The sequence below is a fragment of the Carassius auratus genome, chromosome 9 (assembly GCF_003368295.1).
Source record: "Carassius auratus strain Wakin chromosome 9, ASM336829v1, whole genome shotgun sequence".
Classification (NCBI taxonomy): Eukaryota; Metazoa; Chordata; class Actinopteri; order Cypriniformes; family Cyprinidae; genus Carassius; species Carassius auratus.
This window is the reverse complement of record NC_039251.1, coordinates 23168790-23193627: the sequence shown is the minus strand read 5'-3', so window position 1 is coordinate 23193627 and position 24838 is coordinate 23168790. Positions and strand designations below refer to the sequence as shown.

The 24838-nt window shown below is 40.9% G+C and overlaps 1 protein-coding gene across 1 annotated transcript in view; it reads left to right on the top strand.

Annotated features, from left to right (window-relative positions):
- The window catches only part of LOC113108777 (Krueppel-like factor 7), a 41296-nt gene extending 16694 nt beyond the window's left edge, over window positions 1–24602 (top strand). The window contains exons 2-4 of the mRNA XM_026272082.1: window positions 9183–9792; window positions 14371–14494; window positions 19800–24602. Of these exons, the coding sequence (XP_026127867.1) occupies window positions 9183–9792; window positions 14371–14494; window positions 19800–19851 (786 nt within the window). The 3' untranslated portion in view covers window positions 19852–24602. The remainder of the gene's footprint in view (window positions 1–9182; window positions 9793–14370; window positions 14495–19799) is intronic.
- Window positions 24603–24838: the final 236 nt, after the last annotated feature.

Below are 24838 nucleotides of genomic sequence, written 5' to 3'. Positions count from 1 at the left end.
TTATGTCCTCTACAATCCTGTGCTGATGAAGTTATTGAGAGACGCCATAGTGCCTTTTCTGTTCCTTCACATCTTCTTTGTCCCTTTTGTGACCTCTGCTACTGAAGACTCACAATACTTTAAAAGCAAAAGCAGTGTTTGTGTACACAGAAATAACTCTCAGCAGCCCCATACAAGCACACCCAAAGGCTGATTGGCACCCAAGCCGCCTCTTCCATCTTTAAATGGAGGTATTCATTAGATGCAGCTGCACCATGTCAGACTTAAAGTCTCCTTGTGTGGCTGGATGCAGATGGAGAAGTCGGCAGACACTGTCTTTCACTGTCAATCCTAAATTATTGAAAGTGTCCTATCAAGTAAAAGCTTTGATGCGATGAGGCACTGAAGTCTGGAATGCATGGATCTAGCCTAAAGGATTGCAAAACAACTAAAGAAGAACAAGCAGACAAGAACAGTATTATCTGATCTGTTATTAGCCTGGCCTAGAATGCAGCATCATATACAAAGTTTTAGTCAGTTGGTGTTCAAAAAGAGTTTTCAATGCACAAGACTTGAATATATAACTCTATGAACATGCAAGTGGATTCTAGCTCGTTGATCTTTGGTGCCAATTGTGTCATAATTCTCACTTCTTTGCTTGTAGTAGCATCCATCTGTGAAATAATCCTGCCTCTAAGGGTACAGTGCACAGATAACGCTTGGTTGTTATCTTGCATGATTAGCATTGCTCTTTGTTTCGCATTACATGCATGCTCACTCAACGAATTGTGGAGAAATGGGCCATGTGTCTGTAGAGAATAGGCTCAGTGATCATGCCAGATGTATTAATGGAGTGGACAGCAACGGGTGCGTATTTCCTGTTCCTGACCTCACAAGTGTTTGTGTCATAATAAAGCTGTCTCAGTTATGTCATGAACCTGATCAGGGCCCTAATGTTCCGCCAAGAGCTGTCGACAGGGATAAATTCAACCACAACTAAAGCTAATGAATGTGTTTTTTTTTTTTTTTATCCCTGGACTCCTTCACTAGACAGCGAATCTGCCAAATATTTTTATTAGCTTGTATTTTCTCACCAAAGATGGTTAGGTGACTGCAGCAACAACTCGTGATGACTAAAACCTTGCTATTCAGTGCAAAGAAATGTAACTAAAACGCTTCACCAGACCCTGGTCTCTCGCTTTTCTAGCCTTCACCTGATAATGGAAACAGGAAAATGTGTCTTTCTGATACAGCCAGTGCTCACAATAACTTCCCGAAACCAGTGTCCTGCTGTCTTTTCAAATTTCAAAACCCGACAATGTGGCCGCTATGGAAACAGCTGCCAAGCCTGTTGTGCTCATCTCTGGCCGAGTTCCTGTCTGTCTGTTTCCTCTCATTTCCCAGAGGAGCTGGTCTGTGTTTACCAGCCAAAAAGAGACACAGGAGCAGGAACAGCACTGGAGAGGCCCTCTCTCAAACAAGGTGCAGCTGCAAAAGCAAGAAGGAAGACTAGGAAGGAAAATGGAGGGCAGGGAAAGGATGAGGATTTCAAAACAAACTTGCAAATCGCATTACACGGTCAACATGTAATTAGCTTTGTGTGCGAGTGTAAATATTGACACACAGTAATGAGTACATGGAGTTTACACTAATCTGAAACCCAAAGCCAAGCTTAGCCTTTCTAGAGAGTGCTCTGTACGACCATTATGCTCAGTGGCATTATCCCTACATTGTATTTGCGTGGTGCTTTTTATGGTTTTCCAGAAGAGGGACAGTGCAAGCACTAAGAAGCAACCTTACCACAAATATCTGATTTCTCAGTGTAGTCACGTAATATTGTTTCGGAACAGATGTGAACATGCTGAGACAAGGAAAAAAATGACTCAACAGGAGTGACAAACAGAAGCCACATCAGGAAAACAGCTCCTAACATTACCTTCATCAATATATAATAACCCAAGATTGGAAACATGATAGATATGAGGCAGACAGGTGAACAGAGTATTGAGTAAGCACAGATACCACATGTTTTGTTCTGGGTCAGGGAACTGTAATGAGAGGTAAAACGGTAATCTCGATACATGCGATTCCAGATGACAGTATTAGTACAAGCGTGTTTGACTTCCTGAAATATGACTTTGTCCTGGCTGCTCCTGTCAAATTTGTTGCGTGTAAAATAATGGCGGATACAAAATATTCTGGGCACTGGGACCGGGCCAGTGATTCAATTACTCCAAGTACACATTTGAGCAAGGTCAAGTCCGGTACACAGATATTCAAGACATAATGATTTAAACTGCAGCCAGCATCTTCGTATTAGGTGATAACAGTCATTACATAACCGAGCACTCAGACACACACTCGTTCCCAGGTTTGGCAGGCAGACAGGCCACTAGACATAAAAAAAAAAAAAAAACTTGTGCATCTGTCTACAGCAGAGAACCCAGCAGCTAATGCATATGCACTCTTTAAATAAGTGGGAGATGTTTTTAAAGTCAGCCAAAATGTATAAATAGGACAAACGAGCATGTATTGACAGATCTGCATCTGTAAATTATAAAAAAAAATTAAAAAAAAAATTAAAATGATATGACATCATATACTGATAAATCATGCATCCATCCCTATGTTCTGATGACATTTGCTAGTAATTGGTGACAGATGCCTTATGTCTGGAAGCAACAGATTCCCAGACAGTTCTGGGAGGTAATAGTCAATCATCTGAATTAGTTTTTTTTAATGCACATTTAAGCATTTGTTCGGTAAATATGTACACAGCACTGTTTATGTGCATGTCCTCACACAAAATACAAAATATATCTAGGCCTACCTCAATTAAAGGTATATGAGCAGTTATGTATTTATCTTGGTGGTTCCATCCAGAATTTTATAAACATTTGTGGAAGGAGACCTGGCTTCTGAAGCCATGCTTTACTCAGCATAACTACAGCATTGAAATGTTCTCTGTAAGATATCATTTCCAATTAGGATGTATAATTTGAGATGCCTTAATGAACAACTACACTGCTGTTATATAAAAAGCACTTGTTTGTAATCAAGTTGTGTTGTTCCTAAAAGCATGACCCTGTGTAGTGCAGAGGTGGTTTTGAACAACTTGATGACTAGCCTGTGAAGATGCATTTGCAGCGTAAGCCTACCGAATCTGGCTTTTTGTTTGTGCAGAAAGGCTCCCTGACAAGCCATGCAAGTTACATTTGCAGATGTACACGAGGGATTTGAATATCATCTGGTTCCCAGGCAACCACAACAATAATGAAACCTATATGTAAATGCAGGACACAAAACGAAGTCATTTTCTCCAGAGAAATCTGGGGCAGAGGTTCTTCCGCTAAAGAGCTGCTCAGTAAATCTGGCCCTAAAAAACATTCAGCCAGTCCGGTTGCCAGAGCCTCTGGCTTATTTGCAGTGGCCCATTCGTCACAGAGTGTCCAGTTTTGCCAGCTCGCTAATAGGACACCATCCTCAGTAAGTACTTGGCCCTATTTTTTCAGAATTTTACTGTAGCTCTGAAAACACACTTTTTAATTTCGCCATGGCAAGAGCTACTTATTTTCTCTTGGGGCTTTGGTGTCTCTTCTGGCAGAGGCAGGATATTAGAGATCTCTAAAATGGATAATTCTCAACATGTTACCAGCATTCCCCTGATGACAGATAGTCAGTTCCAATGCACATAACCCATCTCAGCCTATTCTTCAGCAATGAAGCAGAAGCAGAAGTGGAGAAATCGGTGGCAGGTGGTCATTAGCACGTCACTGAAGAATGACAAATGGTTTAGCCATGGCGTTCAAGAATCATATTTTTTTACTAAAATTACACAGTTTTCAAGATCGTTCTCTGCTGCTCAAGCACATGGATAAGCTGAAAGCATCTGATCTTAAATGCGTAAATACACTCTAGAACTGCACAATCTCATCCTTCTATAAATATATTTTTTTTCTTGTATCCTCCTTGCATCTTTCTACTCAGCAAACAAATGCTGCACATCGGAAGACAGGGACCATGACGTGACAAATGACCTGCGACGAGCCTCCATCCACTGCAACAGTGGCCAAGGGCCAAGGGAAACGGGATTAAATATCCACCCAAATTAAAAGAGCGTATCTGTCTTGTCCCCGCTAACAGCTGTTAGCATTTATCTCCCACATGTGTCCATGCCATTCATTCCTTTTATAAATCTGTGTTTATCAGACTGACTAGGCCAAAGTGGGGCAGAGGGGACCAAGGACTGGCGCTCGGGAGCTAATTGCCTCGCCATGCTAGAGAACGTCTGTGTGTGTTCAGAGGAGCCCACCGTGTTGGCAAAAAAGAGGGAGGTGGAAATGTAAGAGGGGGTAGGGAGGCATGACACAGGTGCAGAAACAGGGAAAAAGGAGGGCTATTACACAGCGGGAGAGTCTGCAAAAAGTCACTCCATCACAGACCACTGATTAAAATTTCATAGGAGGGGGCCAAGGGGCAAGTCTGCTGTAGGTAGTAGTAAAACAGTAGAAGTGGATGGAGGCAAGTGGAAATAGTTGTATTTCCTTTATTTGTGTAGGGTTATGGGTCAATGAAGTGTCCGCAATAAAACACTGGGTAAAAACAACTGGTTTCTTAGAAATGTACTGTTTGTATTCATATGGTTGTCTTTTCAAGAAAAGTTTCTGTAAAATTTTTCGAAGAAAGCCATGTTGACAAAAAAAAAAAAAATGTAGAAGTGAAAACATATTTTGCTTATACTTGGAATTAATGTGCATATACAAATCATTATATATATATATATATATATATATATATATATATATATATATATATATATATATATATATATATATATATATATATATATACTCATAATAAAAGGCACTCATAATAAAGAGGTCTATTCATAATTCATTATATGAATGAATTGTATTATTAAATTAATAGATAGGACACAAAAACCAGGGTCACTTCATCAACCCATATCCTACTGTTTTCTGTCCTTGTACTTATTGGTGACTAGCACACAAATGCATTTCTGCAGGTGCCGGGTGCTTTCGCTAGCCACATGTATTGTTTGTTGTCTAAATGTTGCAGTTTAGTGAGAGTGACGGGTTGTGGGAAGGCTAGGGCTACAATTTCAGATGCAATCGTGTCTCAGTAGACTCCTAACAAGTTGCTGACATCTCTTTTGTGAAAGTGAGGTTGCAATGGAAGCGGCCGTTTATTGACTGCGCTGGCTTTGATGGGGAGAATCACAAGCGAGATCAAAAGGAGATGCGGTAGCTGCTCAGGATCGTACCACACTGATGTTTGCTTTTCACATAAGGGCTCTTCTATTGGTTATTAACTGCTTTACTGAGGCTCTTTTTCATGCTTTTGTTGGGCCTTTTGTTAGGAGGTCTGCTTGTAAGAGATTGTAGTTCATTGGTTTTATGGCCACTTATCAATTGGCTATTTGCAACACACACACGCACACTGAGGTCCGCAGTAAATCACAAACTGTGCACAGCCCAATGCTATAACAGTACTGTCTAAATGTCAGGAGTCCAGCACGGGGGTGCAGGGGGATGAGCAATGACAGTAGATGAAGTGAAGAGATTCAAGCTTCACTCCATGTGTGTGTTTGACAGCTGTTTTCTTCCACACTCACTTTCCCCTCCCTGGACCCCTGTTAGCCTCCCCACCATTACTCAAACCAACACCAGGACAGCAGTGACAGCTCCCCTCCCCGAGCTCATCCAGCAAGGTGCAGGAACCAAACAGAGAGAGCGGTTGAAAAGGCGAGCGAGATCCGTGAAATCCTATCCATGACGATGAGGGCCTCAGATGACTCTGATGTCCACCCTGCTGTGATGATGGTTTATATGTCATCGGGACAGATAGGATATGCCTCGGACTGCAAATTTGCAGGCAGCTCAGTATCTCTCTCGTTGCATGGATAGACAGATCCTGGAGGGAGGTCCTTATGGGCTATAGAGTTTTGAAACACTTCTTGAGGTTGATGGAGAGTGCGTGTCACTTGGCACAAGTCGTCTCCAAGAGTTCCAGGGTAATTGTTGTGCCCTTATGGAGGTAATTGTGTAGGAGCCATGGCGGATCCCTAAACAAAATACATGAAATAATGTATATGAATGAACATGGTGTGCAAACAGGCCAAAAGCCTTCAATACATGATTGATGCATATTCAGGCTTTCAAGGGGATGTTATGGTCATAAAAGAGCTAATGGCCATGGTAGAATCACAGCACCCAGAGAAATTGTTATGAACACTGCAGGGTACGGAATGATGGCATATTATAGACAGATTTCATGGCCAGATCATTGGCAACGCCTGTGCAGTACTGAACAAAACACTGCTAGAGCTTAAGACAGGTTTTGCTGGAAGGAACAACTGGCCCGTTCATATTTTTGCATGACATACAATCTTTAACATACATCAAAGAACCCTTTTCTTGTGTTCCTTTTGACTATTTATGGTTCTTGTGCTGACTAGGGTCACAGAAGAGTTACTGATGATACATTATATGTCATTCAGGTTAGTATACTGGTGGAAAAATAAGAAAAATGAAGCTCACTTGGGTTCTCTGAAATATGTGTAACGTACTACAGCTCAACTAGCTGGCTTAACGGCTCAGCCAGCTTGGTGACAAACTAGTGCAGGCTGGGAACATGCTTGCTGTTTTTTTTTTTTTTTTTTTTTTGCAGCAGGGATGAAAAATAAAAAGGTTCTTCTGCTGCATTAAACTCTAAAAAAACTTTTTTTGGAATGTTTAGCAGCACACTTCCTACAATCCTAAAAATTTTTAAATAAATGTATAAATACAGCACTTTTAACTCAAGTAGTCAGTTCATCTTACACACATACAAACACAAACGCACACATACACACTTAGGCTTCCCATCAGCAAATTAACTGAATAAAGAGCCTCTCTTTGCTGGGTCGTTTGAGTGGCTAATTAGTCATCAGCGCATACTGTGTAGGGAGAGAGAGAGAGAGAGAGAGAGAGAGGAGAGCAGGAGAGATCGGTTTTGCATCAAGAGGTAGAACTTCAAACGACATCTGATGAAAGCCAAAATGCTTAATTAAAATCTACTTGTATGAGCGAAAAATCATCATAATTTCAACCCCAAAAATAGAGAGGGTGTGAAAAAAAAGCTGTTTTGTTAGATGCGGGTGGAGATATAAACACATTAGTTTAGATAATGTGCCGACTTTATTATCCAAGCAGGGAGCGGAGACAGCGAGAGGAACTGACTCTGAGATTGGCGATAATTTCCCCTTTGTGTCTAACTTGGACTGCATCCACATTCGCTAATAACAGTTTTGCGATTCTCCCCCTCGCCTCTCTCTGCCCGCTCTTTGTCTGACATTGGCTCTTAGCGATGCCTGTGAACCCCCTGGCACTGCATTTATAATAGATGGAGCTCACGGCATACAATATACGAAGGGTATGAAGGGGCTTTCTGCACTAGCAGCCAGTCCAGAAGAGTTGATTCACCTCATCTACATTTCCTTTTTTTTGTTTTTGTTGTTGCACAGAGTGTGTGAAAATATAGTGTGCTTATGCCAAGTTCTTTCAACCCTCTGTCATCTCTCAACGGCATGTTGCTTTAAGCTGCATGACATAGAGAATTTATGCTCTGTGCTTATCAGTGCAGGTTGGGTATGTCCTCTGAGCATCTATTAAAGTAATACGGATTCCAAAATGCACAAGAATGGAATAATTCCAGAGGTGCATGATCTTTTTTGGTTGCTAAAATTCCTGCTCGCTAAAACATGGCTAAAAAAGCCTCAGTGTATGGATAATTCATGCACTTTCCAGGTAGTGCTCAGAATCATAAATAAACGCAGAGCTCACAGGGAGAGCTTGCAGTGGTAAATTGTAGCTGCTGCAGTGGACTGCATTTCAGTTAGTTCAGTCTTTGTTGAAGGCCCTGCTATATTGCATAACATGAGTCAAAATTGTAGCTATAGTATTAGTGCTGTTCTTTTGGTGTCACCAGTGAGGTCAGAGAAAGTGCACAGGAACCATTTGTTGAATAGTCAATTTTATACTGCAGCAGTAGATGGTATTGCATTGCATAAGAATTCATCTGATACTATTTCTAACACTTCTGCAATAGGTTTTAAACAGTAACCTCTAAAAAAAAAAGCCTGTATGCACAAGGATTTTCAAACTTTTAGTTGCCAAAGACCTCAAGTATGATCCTATTGAGAGGGTTTACCTAAAATATAAAAAAAGAATAGCTGACGTATATACATATTATATGTAATGTAGAATTGTTTTTCTTACTGTTATTTCTCTTCTAAGTAATAAGCAAAATTGTCAAACATTTAGTGTACATGAAAAAAAAGATTTTTTTGTTTGTTTGTTTTTTTAGACCCCCTTGGGGCCCCCAGACTCCAGTTTGAAAAGCTCATGCAAATGCATATTTCAATTCAGTAAAATAGAGTAAAAAGCAGCTTAACAGCAGACAACAGATGCTAGGCAGAATCTTCTTTATTAAGGTCTGATGTAAAGGAGATGACAGAATAAGTTAAGATAGGGCATGTACAGCGACTGTAATTTACAGCTGACATGAAGTAAAGAGTTGGACTGCTGTTTGACTGCTAAAGTGCTTTTACCGCAACACAGTGAACAGAAGTCTCTAATATCCAAACTGGCCACTGTGACTGGGGAACAATAATGTTGAACCACTGAAAAAGAAACTGCTGAGTGAGCAGTCAGTGAGCCATGATAGCGGTGTCTTTCTCTTCCATCCTCCCTCTGTCTGCCAAAGTATTCATCAGAGGAAAAACCCGCATGAGGGGAAAGGTATCTTAAGTAATAAGATGCCCATTTCTCGCTCAATAAGCACCATCTGAAATGTGCTATGCTACATGGATAAATACTGTTCCCTCAACCACAGCGAGTGAAATAATTCCACGGATGTTCAGTTTCTCTCCCAGAAAATCTTGCCCCCCAGCTGCACACAAAATTTTGCTGTCCCAAAGTGTCTATGTAGCAGATTTAGTCATTTACACCTTCCATGGTGCGACCAACTGAACCAATCCCAGATGGAAATGTGTTGACGTGCCTTGGTTTCATTGTTGCACATTCAGCTGTAATCAACAGTGTTTTTCAGACACTTAGCATTCCCTCTGTAAACATCACTGGACTTAAAGAGTATTCTGAGGCTTACCGTCTCATGTTTATACATTTCTGTTTTTCCTGCAGACATGTCTGGAACTGGAGAGGTACCTACAGACGGAGCCCAAAAGGCTTTCGGAACTCTTCGACGAGGAGCTCGACTGCCTCCTAACACCAGCCTTCATGAAGGGAGACAGCGACGAGGACCTTATGGACCCCCTGCTGCCCAGTTTATCTGATGAGCCCAGCCCGCCACCTCTGCTCGTATCCCTTCCCAAAAACCTCCATGCCCCAGCCAACACCAAGAATACCGAGGCAGGGCTGAAAGAAGCCAGTGGAGGGGTTAATCCCGCCCAGCTAAACGCAGTCACATCCCTCACGCCGCCTTCCTCGCCAGAGTTGGGACGCCATCTTGTCAAGCCTACGCAGACTCTTACCGCCACAGCCGATGGCACACTCACTCTGAAATTGGTGGCCAAGAAAGTTGGTCTTGGGGCGGCAAAGCTGGTGGCAACACATTCGCTACCATCGCCACCAAATCGCGGCGCACAGAGCGACGGAGAGGGAGGACTGGGAACGGTAGGCGGAGGAGACATTCCAGAGAACAAAAAGAGGGTCCATCGTTGCCAGTTTAATGGCTGTAGGAAGGTTTACACAAAAAGCTCCCACCTAAAGGCACACCAGAGGACACATACAGGTGATTAACTGCACCAATGACATATGTTTTTCAGCATCCCGTGTAGCATTTTTAGCTATCCTAGAAAAAGGTTTCTGGTATATCAAATCCAACTCTGCGTGTAATGAGATGAAGTTTCAGAGTTTGGAAAATGTTCTTTGCCAAGCTTCTGATACTACAGAAGGGCCACAAGAGATCTTGTGAAGCTAACACGATTTTTGCAGCACAACCCCACAGCAAGATAGCTGGTTTCCTCCTGCACCTTAATCTCAGACTAAAATGAACCCAGCCACACCATTCAAAACCTGCCAGTGCAGTCAGTAATTGCAAGATGATTGATAGACCGACTGAGCTAAATCTCGTTTCCCAGCTAATTCGGGCTTGCACGCTCCGGTGCCGTCGTTTCTGCCCTCTCGCTGAACCTGAGACCGTCTTACACTCTACCGTGGCCCCGAAACCTACTGTGACAGTGGCCTCAATGCAGCGTATCTGGCCCCTGTAGCCAGCTGTTGACTCGGCAGGTTCCAGTGAGTGCTGGTGATGCTAATCGCTTTTGGGCTGACTCTAGTGTATAGACGGCACTTACGGTTTTGAAAATGAGGGGAAATAGGCAATAGCAAGTAAAAAGAGAAAAATAAAACCCTGAAGAGACATTTTGGCTTGTGGGCTCATCAGAAGACAGATTTATTATTTTAATTTTCTTAATCCTGTTTTTTCAGTTATCATTTCTGTAGATTACTAAACAGGGAGATTACAATTACAACAGGATTTAAGCAAAGCTTACATGTTGTTTAGGTGCACTCCTGAACCTGAAAAAAAAATTGAATGTTACTCAATTCTGTAGAAATAAGACATGCATAACCATTTCCCAAACAGAATATTTTAAGATAACTTTAGAAGTGACATTGAGATGTTGAGATATCTCAATGTGAGATATCATTACACTGTAATTAACAAATCCTAATAAGGTGAACAATTTTCTCATGAAGATGAATTACATTATGTGATATTACATTATGTTAGAGACAGAATTTGTTAAGCATGCATTAATAAGCTGGCAAAATAACAAATCCAACAAAGCTAATGACAAGTTTTGACTGGATGCTTCCAAAAGTTTGCCTAAGAACCACTGCATGTCCAAATGTTTTAAAACTTCACATTAAAATTGACTGTGTTCAAAAACATCTAGACAGTGAGAAATGGATGGAGCAGAATGCTGAAATCTTGACATGTATGAAATCTTTTTAGAACTATTTTTATCCTGATGCTGTCTTTACAAAAAATAAAATAAAAAATCCACAACCCCTCATGCCTAAGAATGCTGAGAAAAATACAACCACGCTTTCTCGAATAGAAAACAAAAGCACACTGAAGCATGTAATGTTAGCTGCATCACAGAGTTTCATTCTGATTGTTTTAATATACAGATACATTTGATCAGGTGTCAGAAGTCAGTCAAGTAATTTAGTAATTTTATGCAGAGCAGCCATGAAGCATAATGAGATTGTCCAACTTTGCAACTCTCAGTACCTCTGAAATCTAGACAATAATAGCTTAACGACACTCTGTCCAGAGGAAATGTAATTGACCACACCGTACACACCTAGTACACTGTTGCGAGGGAAGGAGCTTGCTGTTTTGGAGGGTGTTCGTTGCTAGGAGACTATATCAAAAGACTGTAATAGGTTGATTATTTGCACCTGTAGATGCCAATTGAAGCATCAATATTTCAAATCAATCTTACCTTTCCCCTACCCTCTCTGGGTACAGTTGGTGTTGCCAGGCAACTACATCATGCATATCTAAAGCAAGCAATAATTGGTTGGTATTGCAGAGTGTCCATAGGTTGCATACCGACTGGATGGCTTTTTCTCCCTCTCTTCTCTCCTTCAATACTCTCTCTACCTCTCTCAACTGGTTGCTAGGCGACTCCATCATGCATCCATGACTCTCCAAGTTATAATTGGCCTGTGTTATGGTTGCCTTGGTTGCAGGTCCAAGCCTGCCTCGCTGCTGTCAGACGGCAAGACAAGGAAGGAAATAAAGAGGGGGAAGAAGGGGGCTACGGCATAAGGAGGGAGCCAGCGTGAGGGGGTCTTTGGCCAATTATTGTGAGTGTAGTGCGAAACGTTTGACACGAGTCACAGTCACAGACACAAGAGCAGACGTGGCAATATTTTGTCCAACTGATTTTATAAATTGAAGGAGCTCAAGGACAAGCAAACATAATAAAATAAACCTCAAGGCACTTTGACCGGCTGTTTGTCTGTGTGCGTGTTGCCTGGCAGAGAAAGATGAGAGATGTCAAAGAAGGCCCGCTGCTTGTTTGCAGTATTCCCATAGGTGAACCACTGGATAAAAGACCAAGTATGTGGTATTGTATTTAAAAATCCTCCTCTCTTTGTCATCTAAAGTAAAAAAAATATGTCTGTGGGGGATGGAAAGAGGAACAGGTCAGACATCTTACTTGGAGTCGTGTTCCTAGCCGCTGTTGCCTTGTCATTCTTTACTTTGTATTGCATCATAAGAGACTTCCAGGACCGAACAAGTGATGTAGTGGTAAACCCGACATTATGTCATGCTTTACCTCATCTTGCATCATAAAGCTAAAAAACGAGACAGGATAAATAGCTGAACAGACTTTGATTTCATTACAGCAATATGTATGCTCAAATCAACTGCATAAATTTTTGGGATATGAAATATTGCGAAAGCAAATTCCTTCCACTTTCTCCACATCTTACTGGATAATATTTTCCTCACAAGAAAAAGGAAAGGAGAAAGGAAAATAACAGCCTGTAATCATTTCCATTCCTCTCTATGATTTTCTCTGTTAGTATCCAGAGTCCATCGTGGAGGTCCAGGCACTTCCTTGCTGAAAGACTAGCATAGAAAAGCATGAGTTTCTATGCTAGTCCAGACTGGTTTAGACTGGTTAGGATGATCTTAGATTGGTTGAGTAAGATCATTTGATTAATTACCAATAATCAACAACCAAAAATCTGTGCTTCAATCTATCTATTTATCTGTGGCCTAATGGTTAGAGAGATGAACTAGTTACCCGAAAGTGACCGGTTCGAGTCTCTGTGCTGCAGGAGTTATAGGTGGGGGGGGGGGGGGTAAATGAACAGCGCTCTCTTCTACCCTCCATACCCATGGCTGAAGTGCTCTTGAGCAAGGCACTGAACCCCCAGTTGCTCCCTGGGCGCTGGATATATAGCTGCCCACTGTGCCGGGTGTGTGTTTATGGTGTGTTCACTTCTCACTGCTGTGTGTGTGCACGTGGATGGGTTAAATGCAGCGCACCAATTCTGAGTATGGGTTACCATACTTGGCAAAAGTCATGACTTTCATTTTCTTTCACTTTCACATGTCAATCCATACATCTGTATGTCTGGACTCCCTATCCAAGGTACATAGAAACGCATACAAACACCATCGAAAAGAACTACTTGGAAAAACTAACCATCCACCTAGTAATGCTAAAACAACTGCTTATAATGCCCTAGCAACCTACCAACTTTGTCTGACTGATTTAATAAATCTAATAATCATTTTAAACTTTCAGACAAGGCTTAGACAAGCCAACATAATGTCTCGATAAACTTAACTTAAACCTGACTAAAGGATTAAAATGAGCCTACATGCCTAATATCATGTGTTTTTATTGAAGAAAATAAATTACCAACATGGTGGTCATCCTAGTTTAGAAGCATAGTTAGCATCAATTTAGTGAACAACTATTTCCAAATGGGCAACTTCCAATTTAATGGAGCCTTACTCTAGTTAGGAAGATTGGTGCACACATTGATTGCTGGAAAAGCTGGCAGCTCTTGTTCTGTGAATATGGCATTGTTTCCCATTAAGCGTCATTAAGACCCCAATTATCATTACCACCTCCAGATCTGAATCAGTGCCATCGACACCCTCCCCATACCCACCCAAGCCCCAGGCTGGAGCCCGTTCTGTTCCCTAGGAACACTGCAACTGTGCCGGGACCCTGTCTTCAGTGCTGAAACCCCCCTTCCTCCCTCAATCAAGGCCATATTTTAAATCTGAGGCATAAAAGTACGGAATGTGGAACTTGGTATCTCCTTTCCCATCTGTTTAATTTAATTTGTATTTCAGAGCTCACTGGGAGGGTGGAGAACATTTAGCACAAATGGCTTCATTTTGGATACTTGACTTTGGGTTATGAATTTGTTCTGTTATGGTGACTGAGCACATTTAGGCAGTTCCTATTCAATTCAAGAAAAGGTGGAAAATGACCCTCGATCGACTAAATTTCTGTGTCAGAAAATGATCGCCTCCATATATTGCCAGAGAAGACAGCATTTTTTCATGTTTCGTCGACTCAGAATGTATAAGATTTGGGCTACAGAGATGGGATTGGTTGAACGGGAGAGAAAGCAAGAGCAATCTGATTGGCTGGCTTGGATGTGTGATTGAGAGAAACAGTAATGAATGATGTAGATAATGGAACTGCTGACGGTGCACACAGTGGCACAGCGGCTGCCTCGCTCCAGAGGTGCACCATCTGTGTACAGGTGTGTGTGAATGGCGAAGCAGGGATTAAATGATGTGTGTTTGTTCATGCAGGTGAGAAGCCTTACAAATGCTCCTGGGAAGGCTGTGAATGGCGTTTCGCACGAAGTGACGAACTGACAAGGCACTACCGCAAACACACTGGTGCCAAACCTTTCAAGTGCAACCACTGCGACAGGTAAGAGACACACCGCAAAAGCTACAATGCTAGCTCACAATAAAAGTATGCACATATTTAACCCTTTTTAGTTCTTTAACACCCCCCCCCCCAACCAACACACACACACACTCTCAAACACACTAGTCCACAGTCCTCAAGCACCCATAAACAAATTCCTCAAGTTATGAGTCCACAAGAGTAAACTCTCTCCCTTAATAAGAACCAATCACCCCTCCCTTCGCTCTTGTTTTCTGGAATTCTCTCTGATGGCATGCACATAGCAATACTGCATCGGCCTCATTGGAAGTTAGTGCAGGCTCAGTTCCCTGCTGAATAACTCATTCACAGTCTGGTCCTGTGATACCCATTACCGAATTACTGCAAATATCTCCTTCTCACATTCGGTTCCACTTTTTCTCCGTCCTCCCATCGGTACAGCGTATGCCCACACTATGGCTTGAGTGAGGGGAAAAGAGAAGTTACAGGCATGGGTATGCATTCCAAGGTAAAAGGGTTATATAACAGTAATATAAAAGAGCTGGTGAGAGGCACAGGATGAAATGGATGCACGTAGGGCTCTAGAGGAAAGACACAGCATGTTTGATGAGGGTTTTTTTTTTACTGAATACTGAAACATCAGCACACAGTAAGTTTTTTGTAGGACGTTATGTAGAGTAACTAATCGCCATTTGCATACTATTAGAAATGCACTGATATTCAAATTCTTGTCAATACAGCAAGCCAGCAATTATTCTGATGTTATTGCTGACAAATGATAAATGAAATGCATTTTGTCTAAAGAAATTAAATGAAACTGTAAAGGCCCTTTCACACCAAGAACGGTAACTATAAAGATAACTGTATTAGCATTCCACATCAGCGAAGGATGTCATCTGTGTATTCTAAGTACAGGCCTGACTGCCACTTTAAATTCTCAAGCTCCTTATAGCAGGATGGATTCAGATTTGGTGTCAATGTATTTAGCGCTCATTAGCTTGAAAAAAAATTGTTCTGAAATTGATTCAACAATATCGTTTCTCTTTAACTTTTACATTATATCTGTGGTGTGGAATCTATTCTGTGCTATTCTTTAATACTGAGAACAGTTTTTTGTGTTCCGAAAGTACTCTAACCAACAAATTACTTTACTTTGAGTGCACAGAAGTATGCAAACTTCTCAATAATTATTTAAACAATGTTCCATGACTATTTAAACAATTGTCCATGACTACTATGTAAGGATTTTTTTAATTGCTTAAATCATACAAATTGCACTCCCAAAGAGCAAATTTCTTTCTAAAATTTTTTTTTTTTTTAGCTGAACATATAATACATACATTTATACATTCTACATAATACAGGTTTTTCAAGGAAAAATGGAAACAGAAAAATCACAAGTTAAAAATTCCTTTATATTTCATAGTTCTCTGTTTTCCATGACTGTATGATCCCCATTTGAATCTTTTAGGGCAGACACTCGATGCAGAGGCAGCGTGGTGAACATGTGTTTGTGTTGGTGATAAATAGGTGAAGAGAACAGCAGAGAAAAAGAGAGATTTGCATTAGCATGGGGAGAAAGAGTGATAGCCTGTCAGGTGACAGTATTAAGAGGCTGTCACTCGGGCCTGGCATGCGGGCAGCAATTACACAGTGGAGGCCGCGTGCCCACTGAGCCAGCTCCAGGTGGAAGCACAATTAGACACGGCTCCCTGTCTCGCCGTCGGCATCAAACCAACCTCACTGCAGCCTTTTGAAAGTTGTCCATTGAACATTTCTCTGCTCCACCGATCCCAGCGGACAAGACGCGGCTAGGACGGCCTCTGTTCTTCAGACTGCTGCTGACACCTGAACAGCGCTGTTTTCCCTCGGGCGCAGCCGAGTACGTGAACTCTCTGGGGGAAGGCATGGGGAAATCTGTGTCCCTACACTCATTACTCAGTGTTTGGCAGCTATTGCATGACAAAAGGAGGAGGAGCTGGCTTGGATAAGCAAATCTGCATCGACAATTCTTTCTCCCTCATGTCAAGTATAAACAAAGGCATCTTCTAAATTTGGAGTGTAGCCTAAGCAATTAAGCTCCGCTGCAGAATCCGCACAGATAGACCTCCATCATTCCCTGAGAAGCATTTATAAGTTGAGCCCTCCTGTTACTCGCTTTTAATACTAAACCTTGAAGAATCTCTTTGGGGAGCACATCCATATTTAGTTGTGCATTGCATTATGGGTGTTGTATATAGAGTGGAAAAAGTATAACAAGTGTAAACAGCGATGCTGCTGGGATGTGAAAGTGACCTTGTGCAGCATTATTGCTCTTAACTGGGACAACAATCAAGAGTAATGTGTAGGAATGACATCAGGAGGCGGTACTGTAAAATCTGGTGGCAGGAAGGATGCCCAGTTGAATCTGGATGGAATAAACCAGCGGCTAAAGTTGATTCAGTGTGCCCTCTGTTGTAAACGTGCAAAATTGCCCATTATGGTCTTCAGTTTTGCAACTGTCCTCTTTTTTGGCATTGCCTCAGGTCAGTGCAGGGTCCAGAGTCCAGTAACAGAGCTGAACTTCCTGATCTAGAATAGAATAGAATAGAATAGAATAGAATAGAATAGAATAGAATAGAATAGAATAGAATAGAATAGAACAACACACAATGTTCACATTTCTTCTATAATTTGGTATAGTGCCAGACATTTGCAACTGTGTTAAGTTACATAGATGGTCCCTCTGGGGCAACCTGAGGTTAAAAGACTTAGTCAAGACTAAAACAGTGATTGTTGAACCTACAACCTTTTAGGTCAGCATTAATAACCTATGCTCTTTAAAGAGACAGTTTACCAAAAATTACGTTCTGTCATCATTTACTCACCTTTATATTGTTCCTAACCTATACAATTAAGTTCATGTACTAAAATGACTAAAACTGAAAGATAATTGAAAGTTACATTTACAAACATAAAAATAAAAGCTGACTGACTGATTCATAAATGCTATAATAGTTTATAAACACTATAAAATGATACTGACTCCAAAATGACTCCATACATCTCAACTACATCACTATGTAAAGTCCTCTGAAGCCATACAAGTTTGAATAAGGAAAAATGTAATTATTTGGTGATTTTTTTTTCTTTTAAATATTTTCAAATGTGGTATTGTCATACTAGTATTTCTCAGTCAAAACAATGTCGACTGAAAAAAAAGGTAACTATGAGTAGGAAATAAAGAAAGAAAATAAACACATTAAAAAAAGGTTTGAACATTAAAATTAAATTAAAGGCATCTAAGTTGGGAACAGCATATGTTCTATCGTTTCTCTCTTCTAGGTGTAATTACTGACTGCCCGTGTGTTTGTGTTATCATCACAATGGGTTATGAGGAGCAACAGTCATGGGCAGTCTAACAGTAAATACAGTCAGCCAACACATACACAGTCTTACTGTCTCACAGTCACACACACCAGTGTATTGGGCATCATTAATCCTGCCTAATCAAGCACAGCCCCCTGTCGGGTGTTGAGAGGGGTTGAGTGAGAGGTGGGAGGAGGGGGATGAGATCTAAGGGTGTGCCAGCTGGTGTAGCAGCCACTTACAGTGAGTCACAGGACCATCTGTCCAGTCGCGCTGCCCTGCCTCCACACACACACACCTAAAAGACTAGTCACACCGAGATTGATGCAAATCACAAACGAAAATTTAACCGAATGTAATATACAATGTCATCAGGCTCAGGCAAAAATTCACATACCTGAATGAAAAGAAAATGTACAGCTGTCATTCGCATAAAACAAATCCACTGCCAGATGCTGATTGGTCAATACTGCAGCCCAGCTGTGTTCAAATGAAACAATATAAGAAATAATAGAAAAAAGCTGTTATAGCAGGAATGGTAATGGGTGGGGATATGGGCTTAATTGCCGTGAAAATAATGTCAGCAATGTCACAGTGTTTCCTTTGGTTCTGAAAATATTTGTCCCCATTCATTTTTCACATTAGAACTTAGAAAACATTAAAAACATTAACATTAGTAACCATTAGAACATTAGGGGAAAAAAACTGTGAAGAACTGTGAATGCCAAAACAATAGTACAATATAAAAACACTGATTTGCAGAAATGTGTGATTTGTAAAAAAAAAAATAATAATAATAATTACAAAATATTCATAAATCTTTTTAAGGATTCATGAGTAGTGAACTGTGCTTTTTCACTTGGACAATGTCAATTAAATACTTTTTTTAATATTTTTTTTTTTTTGCTTTTTTTCATAACGCCAGAGATCGTGGTAGGTCCATCTTGAAATGTTTCTATGGAATTGTAAAAAATAGAGTAAATGAATGGGATTGTAACTTCTAAAACCTGGCTTTTGTGCTCCATAGAACTGAAGCCCTCATTGAGCATATAAGTATGACTGATCATTACAAATATAATCAAAGGAATTTAGAGAATAACTTTCAGAGAATAATACTGAAAAAAAGTAAAAAAAAAAAGAATACTGCTAAGCAACTGGGGAAAATCATCAGGATGCCTCATCTGAAAACCAGCTGTGTCTACCTGTAGATGTACATCCTTCTTCCCCCCTAATTTCTATTTTGGCTGCTTCCCATCCAAAAAGCAACAGAGGATTTAACACTGTGGCTCTTGACTAATTAATAATGGATACAGCCAGAGGCAGACTGAAATTATAATTCTCCACTCCTTTCCAACTCTCTACACTCTGAGTTTCTATTCATTACAGTTAAGATTCCGTTTCAAAACTATAGCAGTAATATTGCAATCCTCATAGCCGCATAAATGTAACACAGACATGGCATCACAACACCATATTTTCCAAGCATATTTATGTATTGCTCCTATCAGCAGTGGCTACATGTGAGCTTTATTGATGATGACACAAAAAAGCCCACGGCCCACAACAAGAAACCAACCGCCATGACTCAAGTGCTACATAACTAATGCAGCTGCACAGTTTAAACAATACCATTTCACCTCCAGCCTCGAAATAATTTCTTAATTCAAACAGGCTCGGCGTGATTTGTGGTCACACTCCCAAAAAATGATTTCTTTCGCAAGGCTCGGCACAGACTTCCCTGCTAACTGCATTGGCAAGATATGCGTTCGAAACGATCTGTCACCAGTTTTAGAGCAAAAAGCTGGCAATGCTTAAAAATTCGTTTTTTTTCCCCAAACGCCAAATGTTGTTTTCTCTGTTCCATCTGCAAAGCCACCACACGTCTTCCAAGAAACTCAGACTGCGTCTCTCTTTAGTGCGATGATAACTGTGTTTCCTTAAGTGAATCCAGGCTAACTCTCTCTCCTTCTCTTCACAGATGTTTTTCCCGGTCTGATCACTTGGCTTTGCACATGAAGCGACATATCTAAGGCCGAGGGAGACGGGAGAGAGAGAGTGAGAGAAAACGAGTGAGAACGAAGAGGAGAACAGGTGTGCACTGCCCAGACGGGAACATTCACAACAGACTTTGGGTGCACATGAGGGGTCTGGCCGCAAACGTCACCAGGAGGAACATGTGAGGCAGCGTGGGCAAACGTTGTTGGATTCTAAAAGTCTAAAAGCCTTTTCATCAGCGATTAGCCATGCCTTACCGAATGCTAGCTTGGAGGTCAGACACTGCCAAACACCACCGTTTTTTTTTTTCGTCATTCTCTTTGTGTACAGTAAATCAACCATTAGCATGGAAAGGATACTCAACACTACATGTATAAAACCGAAACACACATGCCATTCATCACGTAACATAACGGTTCTACTAGAGAATCATGTTCAGTGTACTTTCTGGAACTTCCTTTTTCTTTTTCCAAGGACACATCACAATAACCAACCTGCAGCTATGTCGTATACAGCAAACAACCAAACACGGAAAACAACATTTGCCAATACGTTCTGAGGAGTGACCAATGGAGCAAGCGGCCAAAAGCAACGGCCAGCCCCCGAAGTAGGCTCTGCGTGGGAAAAATGAAAAACAAAAAGATACGGCAACGCTCAGGATGTGTGCTGACTTCTCGTACTCATCGCTCAGGAGCGAACTCTTCTCTGCTCTTCACGCCCGTCACCTCATGGGCGAACGAAATGATGCGCAGCGACACTTTCTTGCCTTTGTTTTTTTTTTAAGACAGTGTTAAAAAGATGGTTTGTTTTCCTTCTGAGCTGAAATGTCTTAAACTTCTAAAAAAAAAAAAAAAAATGTAAAAACTTGCTTTGTGAACAAGCATAAATGTGCACACACGGGCAACGGGAGGGAACTGTGAGCCCTTCTCAGTATGCACAAGGTTCAGTGACTGCTATCTGACACTGAAAGGAAACGTTTGAAGCATAAGACGGGAACAGAACCCCCCCCCCCCCCCCCCAAAAAAAGATCAGGATTGCTGGCTTGGTATGAAAAGACAGAAGTCTTCTGTTTTTCATTTTGCTTTGCTCTGATTTGTTCCGGGAAAAACAAACCAGAGCATGTCGGCACGGACCTTCTGTGTCGCTCTTGACACTGAAAAAGTTATTTTGCTTTGTTTTGATACTGGCACCCTTGTAAGAACGTAGTAGTCCGGTGCCCCAGAGGAAGCCAATGGAGGAGGCATTATGGGTGGGGGGGTGGGACAGCTGGCAGGACGTTTGACTCTCAGATTGGAGCACCTGCTGGGATCAGGATCCAAAAGAACTTGGTGGCTTCAGCCCAGATTAACTTTGCCTGTTTCGTATCCATTGTCTGCACTGATTTTTTCAATGTTCTCTGTGCTTTTTTTCATACAGTCAAAAAAAGTTCAAAAACAAAAATAAAAAAAGCATAAAAACAAAAAACTACTTGGAGGGAAAAAAGCAGAAAAGAAAAAATGCATAAAAAAAACTTCACACACACACACACCACAATACAGACAGAACGGTTTCTTTGCTCTTGCCTTTTTCCTGAGAAAAACTAAAGAAGAAAAAAAAAAGTAGAAAAATAATTACCAAGTTAATGAACAGCGTTAAAATGAAACACTGCATGGCAGCCTCTTTCAGACAGATACACACACTCGCACACATACATGCACAGCTTGCCTCTCAGCATTATTTGTTTTGCACCGAAATCTTCACAGCAGGGTTTTAGCAATTGTTGTTTTGTAGGATTGCGTTCCATCCAGACGTCAGACGTTAAATCGAGAGCTTGTTTACACACTCTAAGTAATTTTTTTTTTTTTTTTTTTTTGCTAAACCGGGCCTAGGTCTAGCTCCCTTAACAATCAGCTTCTAAATCACGGGTGACTCAATATATATTATTGTGCCCAAGGTTGTGAAGCCTGTCATGGCATGGCAATCAGGGCGTTTCCCTGCTCACCCGTGTTTCGTAGTCATCGCAGACTCTACTAAACGATCCCAGAGTGTCCCTCAGGGAACCGCCAGAGCTTAACGATTGGCACCAAAACTCTCATTGTAACATTGCCCATGAGTGAAGGTTCTGTGCCTTACTCTTGGTTTGAGGCCTGCTGAAGGCAACTCTTCTATCACACGCACACACACTCACACATACACAGATTCACAAACGCCGTCACTTCTGTTTGACCACAACTACACGTTAGATATCAGTTGTCATTATTAGTTGATTTCTTTTTATTTCCTTGTCATGTTCTCCATTGAAATGCAAAGTCATGCCAAAATTGACAAAACAGGAGGTGAATTGCTTCATCTCCACTAATGTACAATCAGTTGTGGTTTGTGGCACTTTTTTCCGCAAGAAGCGGCCTGTTTATGTGACGACTGTATGTATGAGTTTCTGTAAAGCAAGCAAGCAGGATGTAATGATACAATGTCATAATGATGTGCTCTAATTCCACAAATGGAGCAATTATTGACAGTGTACAGCATTCTACATGTGTCACATCCACTTTAAAGCTTTGAATGGGTTACATTTCTGTTTTTGTAGCGGTGATGAGAAGCTACGTTTGTTCCACACTGCTCTACTTTACTCTACAAAATGACGATTCTGCTTATTCTTTCAGTCACCATATGGGATAGAACAGCAGGAACCTAAAAAAAATGCTTCATATCATTTTTTAAACCGACAAACAATGAAGCCAATCTTCAAATCAACACTGAAGATATAAATATAAATACTGCCTGTTTAAATACAGTGCAAAGCAACGTTAAATGCAAAATTTCAAACAATACTCCTTTTTTGCCAACATGCTCCAGACGTTACCAAATAAATACGGAATAGGCCAATCAGATTCATTAGCAGGCAGCATGATATATATATTACCTTACATATCAATGCCATTTGAAACCCCTAATATCTCACTCTCACGACAGCAGCGGTCCATGCAATCGCACAGGTTTCTGATGCATACTTTGCCCAAAGATTTACACATTTGCAAATAAACTGCTGGGTGATGAAAGAGACATTTGTGCTTAATTTTATTCTCACAGTATCTCTTCTGCCCTACACCAGCTTCCTATGATTTGTTCTTGAACGTCTAGGAGACCATTGACCTGGTCTCAAATATGTGAGCTTGTAAAATACAGTTTGAATGCAAAGTTGAGGATGAGTTTAGAGCCTAACGTGAAGTTTAAACAGCGAATTAGTCGCATCGGTTCTAGCACTTCTATAGTCAGGAATGTCTTTAGGAATCGATTTTAAAGCGATCATTCACACAATCCTAACACAATTCTGATTTAGCTGTACAGAAGACCACTTTATCTACCGCGAGTTTCCGTAGGACTATGAAACGGAGATAATTCTGTGGCGGAGCATTTTACCTGACAGTAAGAATGTTTGGAAACATTCTAAGGGAACAGTTTTAGGTGTACTAGATCTGGACACTCTTCCAGTGGAGCTCCCTTCCCAAGCCGTTTGCTTTTTTCAGCTTCAAAGAGGCTTTTGGCAGCTTAAATTTTATACAAAAAGATGATTGAAACATCACAAGGGAATTTTATGACAAAAGGTCAGAGGTGACAACTTTTTCATTTTTATTGTCCGTATTGGAACAACATTTCACTGCATAACACTCTTCATTGTTACAACTAGCTTAGTCTGTTTAAATGACACTGCTGTCAAATGTCTACATAACATTTAGTGGCATTTCAAGATGCACTTATCACAAGAACATGGGAACAATTCATTCTTCTGCTTAGTAGAAAATGCTTGTAGGTTCATGGCATAACATAAATTGTCTTTTTAGTCAACAGTGCATCTAAATAAAGTCTGCTATTCTGCATATATATATATACACTCAAATACTCATCCATAGGGTTCCCAGTCACTCTCAAACAGAGGTGAGCACATTTTTTGTCTTGAGATATACTGCATCTTGAAGTGCGTCTGTATCCGTGTTTGTCCAAACTTGATATGTCAGTACATAAGGTTTTCACCGGGTCTTTCCCTTTGGCTTTTTGCGTTCCTCACCTCCCATCCCCAGTCTATCCCACCCTGCACCTGCAGAACCACAATTACTTCCTGAAAACTCTATCACTTCAGCTTCATCCCGCAGTTATGCGTTAGCAGCAGTCAGCGACCTCTTACCTATGAATGTCCCTAGACATCACTAACCAGGGAGCAACCGGCCAACAACAGACCTCAATGCTTTCACAGGTGCTCTCTCTCTCTCTCTCTCTCTCTCTTATCCAAACATGGATCTCGCAGACAGCCGCCAGTTGGTAGAGCAGGTACAAATCTGAAAAAGAAAGGAAGGAAAAAATAGAACAGTTATGTGCCATCTTGATTTATCTGTATGGAAGTAGGACGACATTTTGCCATATGTAGGCTGAAGCATGTAGTTTCTCGCTAGAGCAGGGACCCTCATATTCACTGTCCTCTCATTCCCTCGCCACATCACTAACACTCCACCCCCTCACTTCCTGTAATCTTCACACTCTTTCTCTCCGTTTTTCTATTCTGTTCTTTCCTTGTGTGTTTTTCTTTATTGTTTCTTTTGCTGTACAAAGTGTTTAAAATATTATTATTTGTATGATATAATGTTAGTATGGTAATGTTCTTTATTAAGGAAGAAGATGAAATTTATTTTTGTTACTGGTCTGTTTCATAATTCTTTTTTAAATTGGTATTGTAAGATATCTATGCAAGAACTGTTCAGTGGAGCATTTTTATTTAAGAATGTAATAAGTGTAATAAATGGTAGAATCTGAATGCCTCAGACTGACATTTCCTGTGACCAGAAAGAAGAAATATTACTTTGACAGCGAGTGAGAGAAACGCAGTCTTGTCATAACCTTTTATAACCTTTGGTGGAGTTCTTTCAAATAGCCAAGTCTCATTACTAGACCGTTTTTGTCAGAGAAATCACCACATTGTGATAATGGTTCTGTGTACATTGGCTCAAAATGACTTTTTTTGTGTGTCCACGGTTCATTGGAATTGGAAAG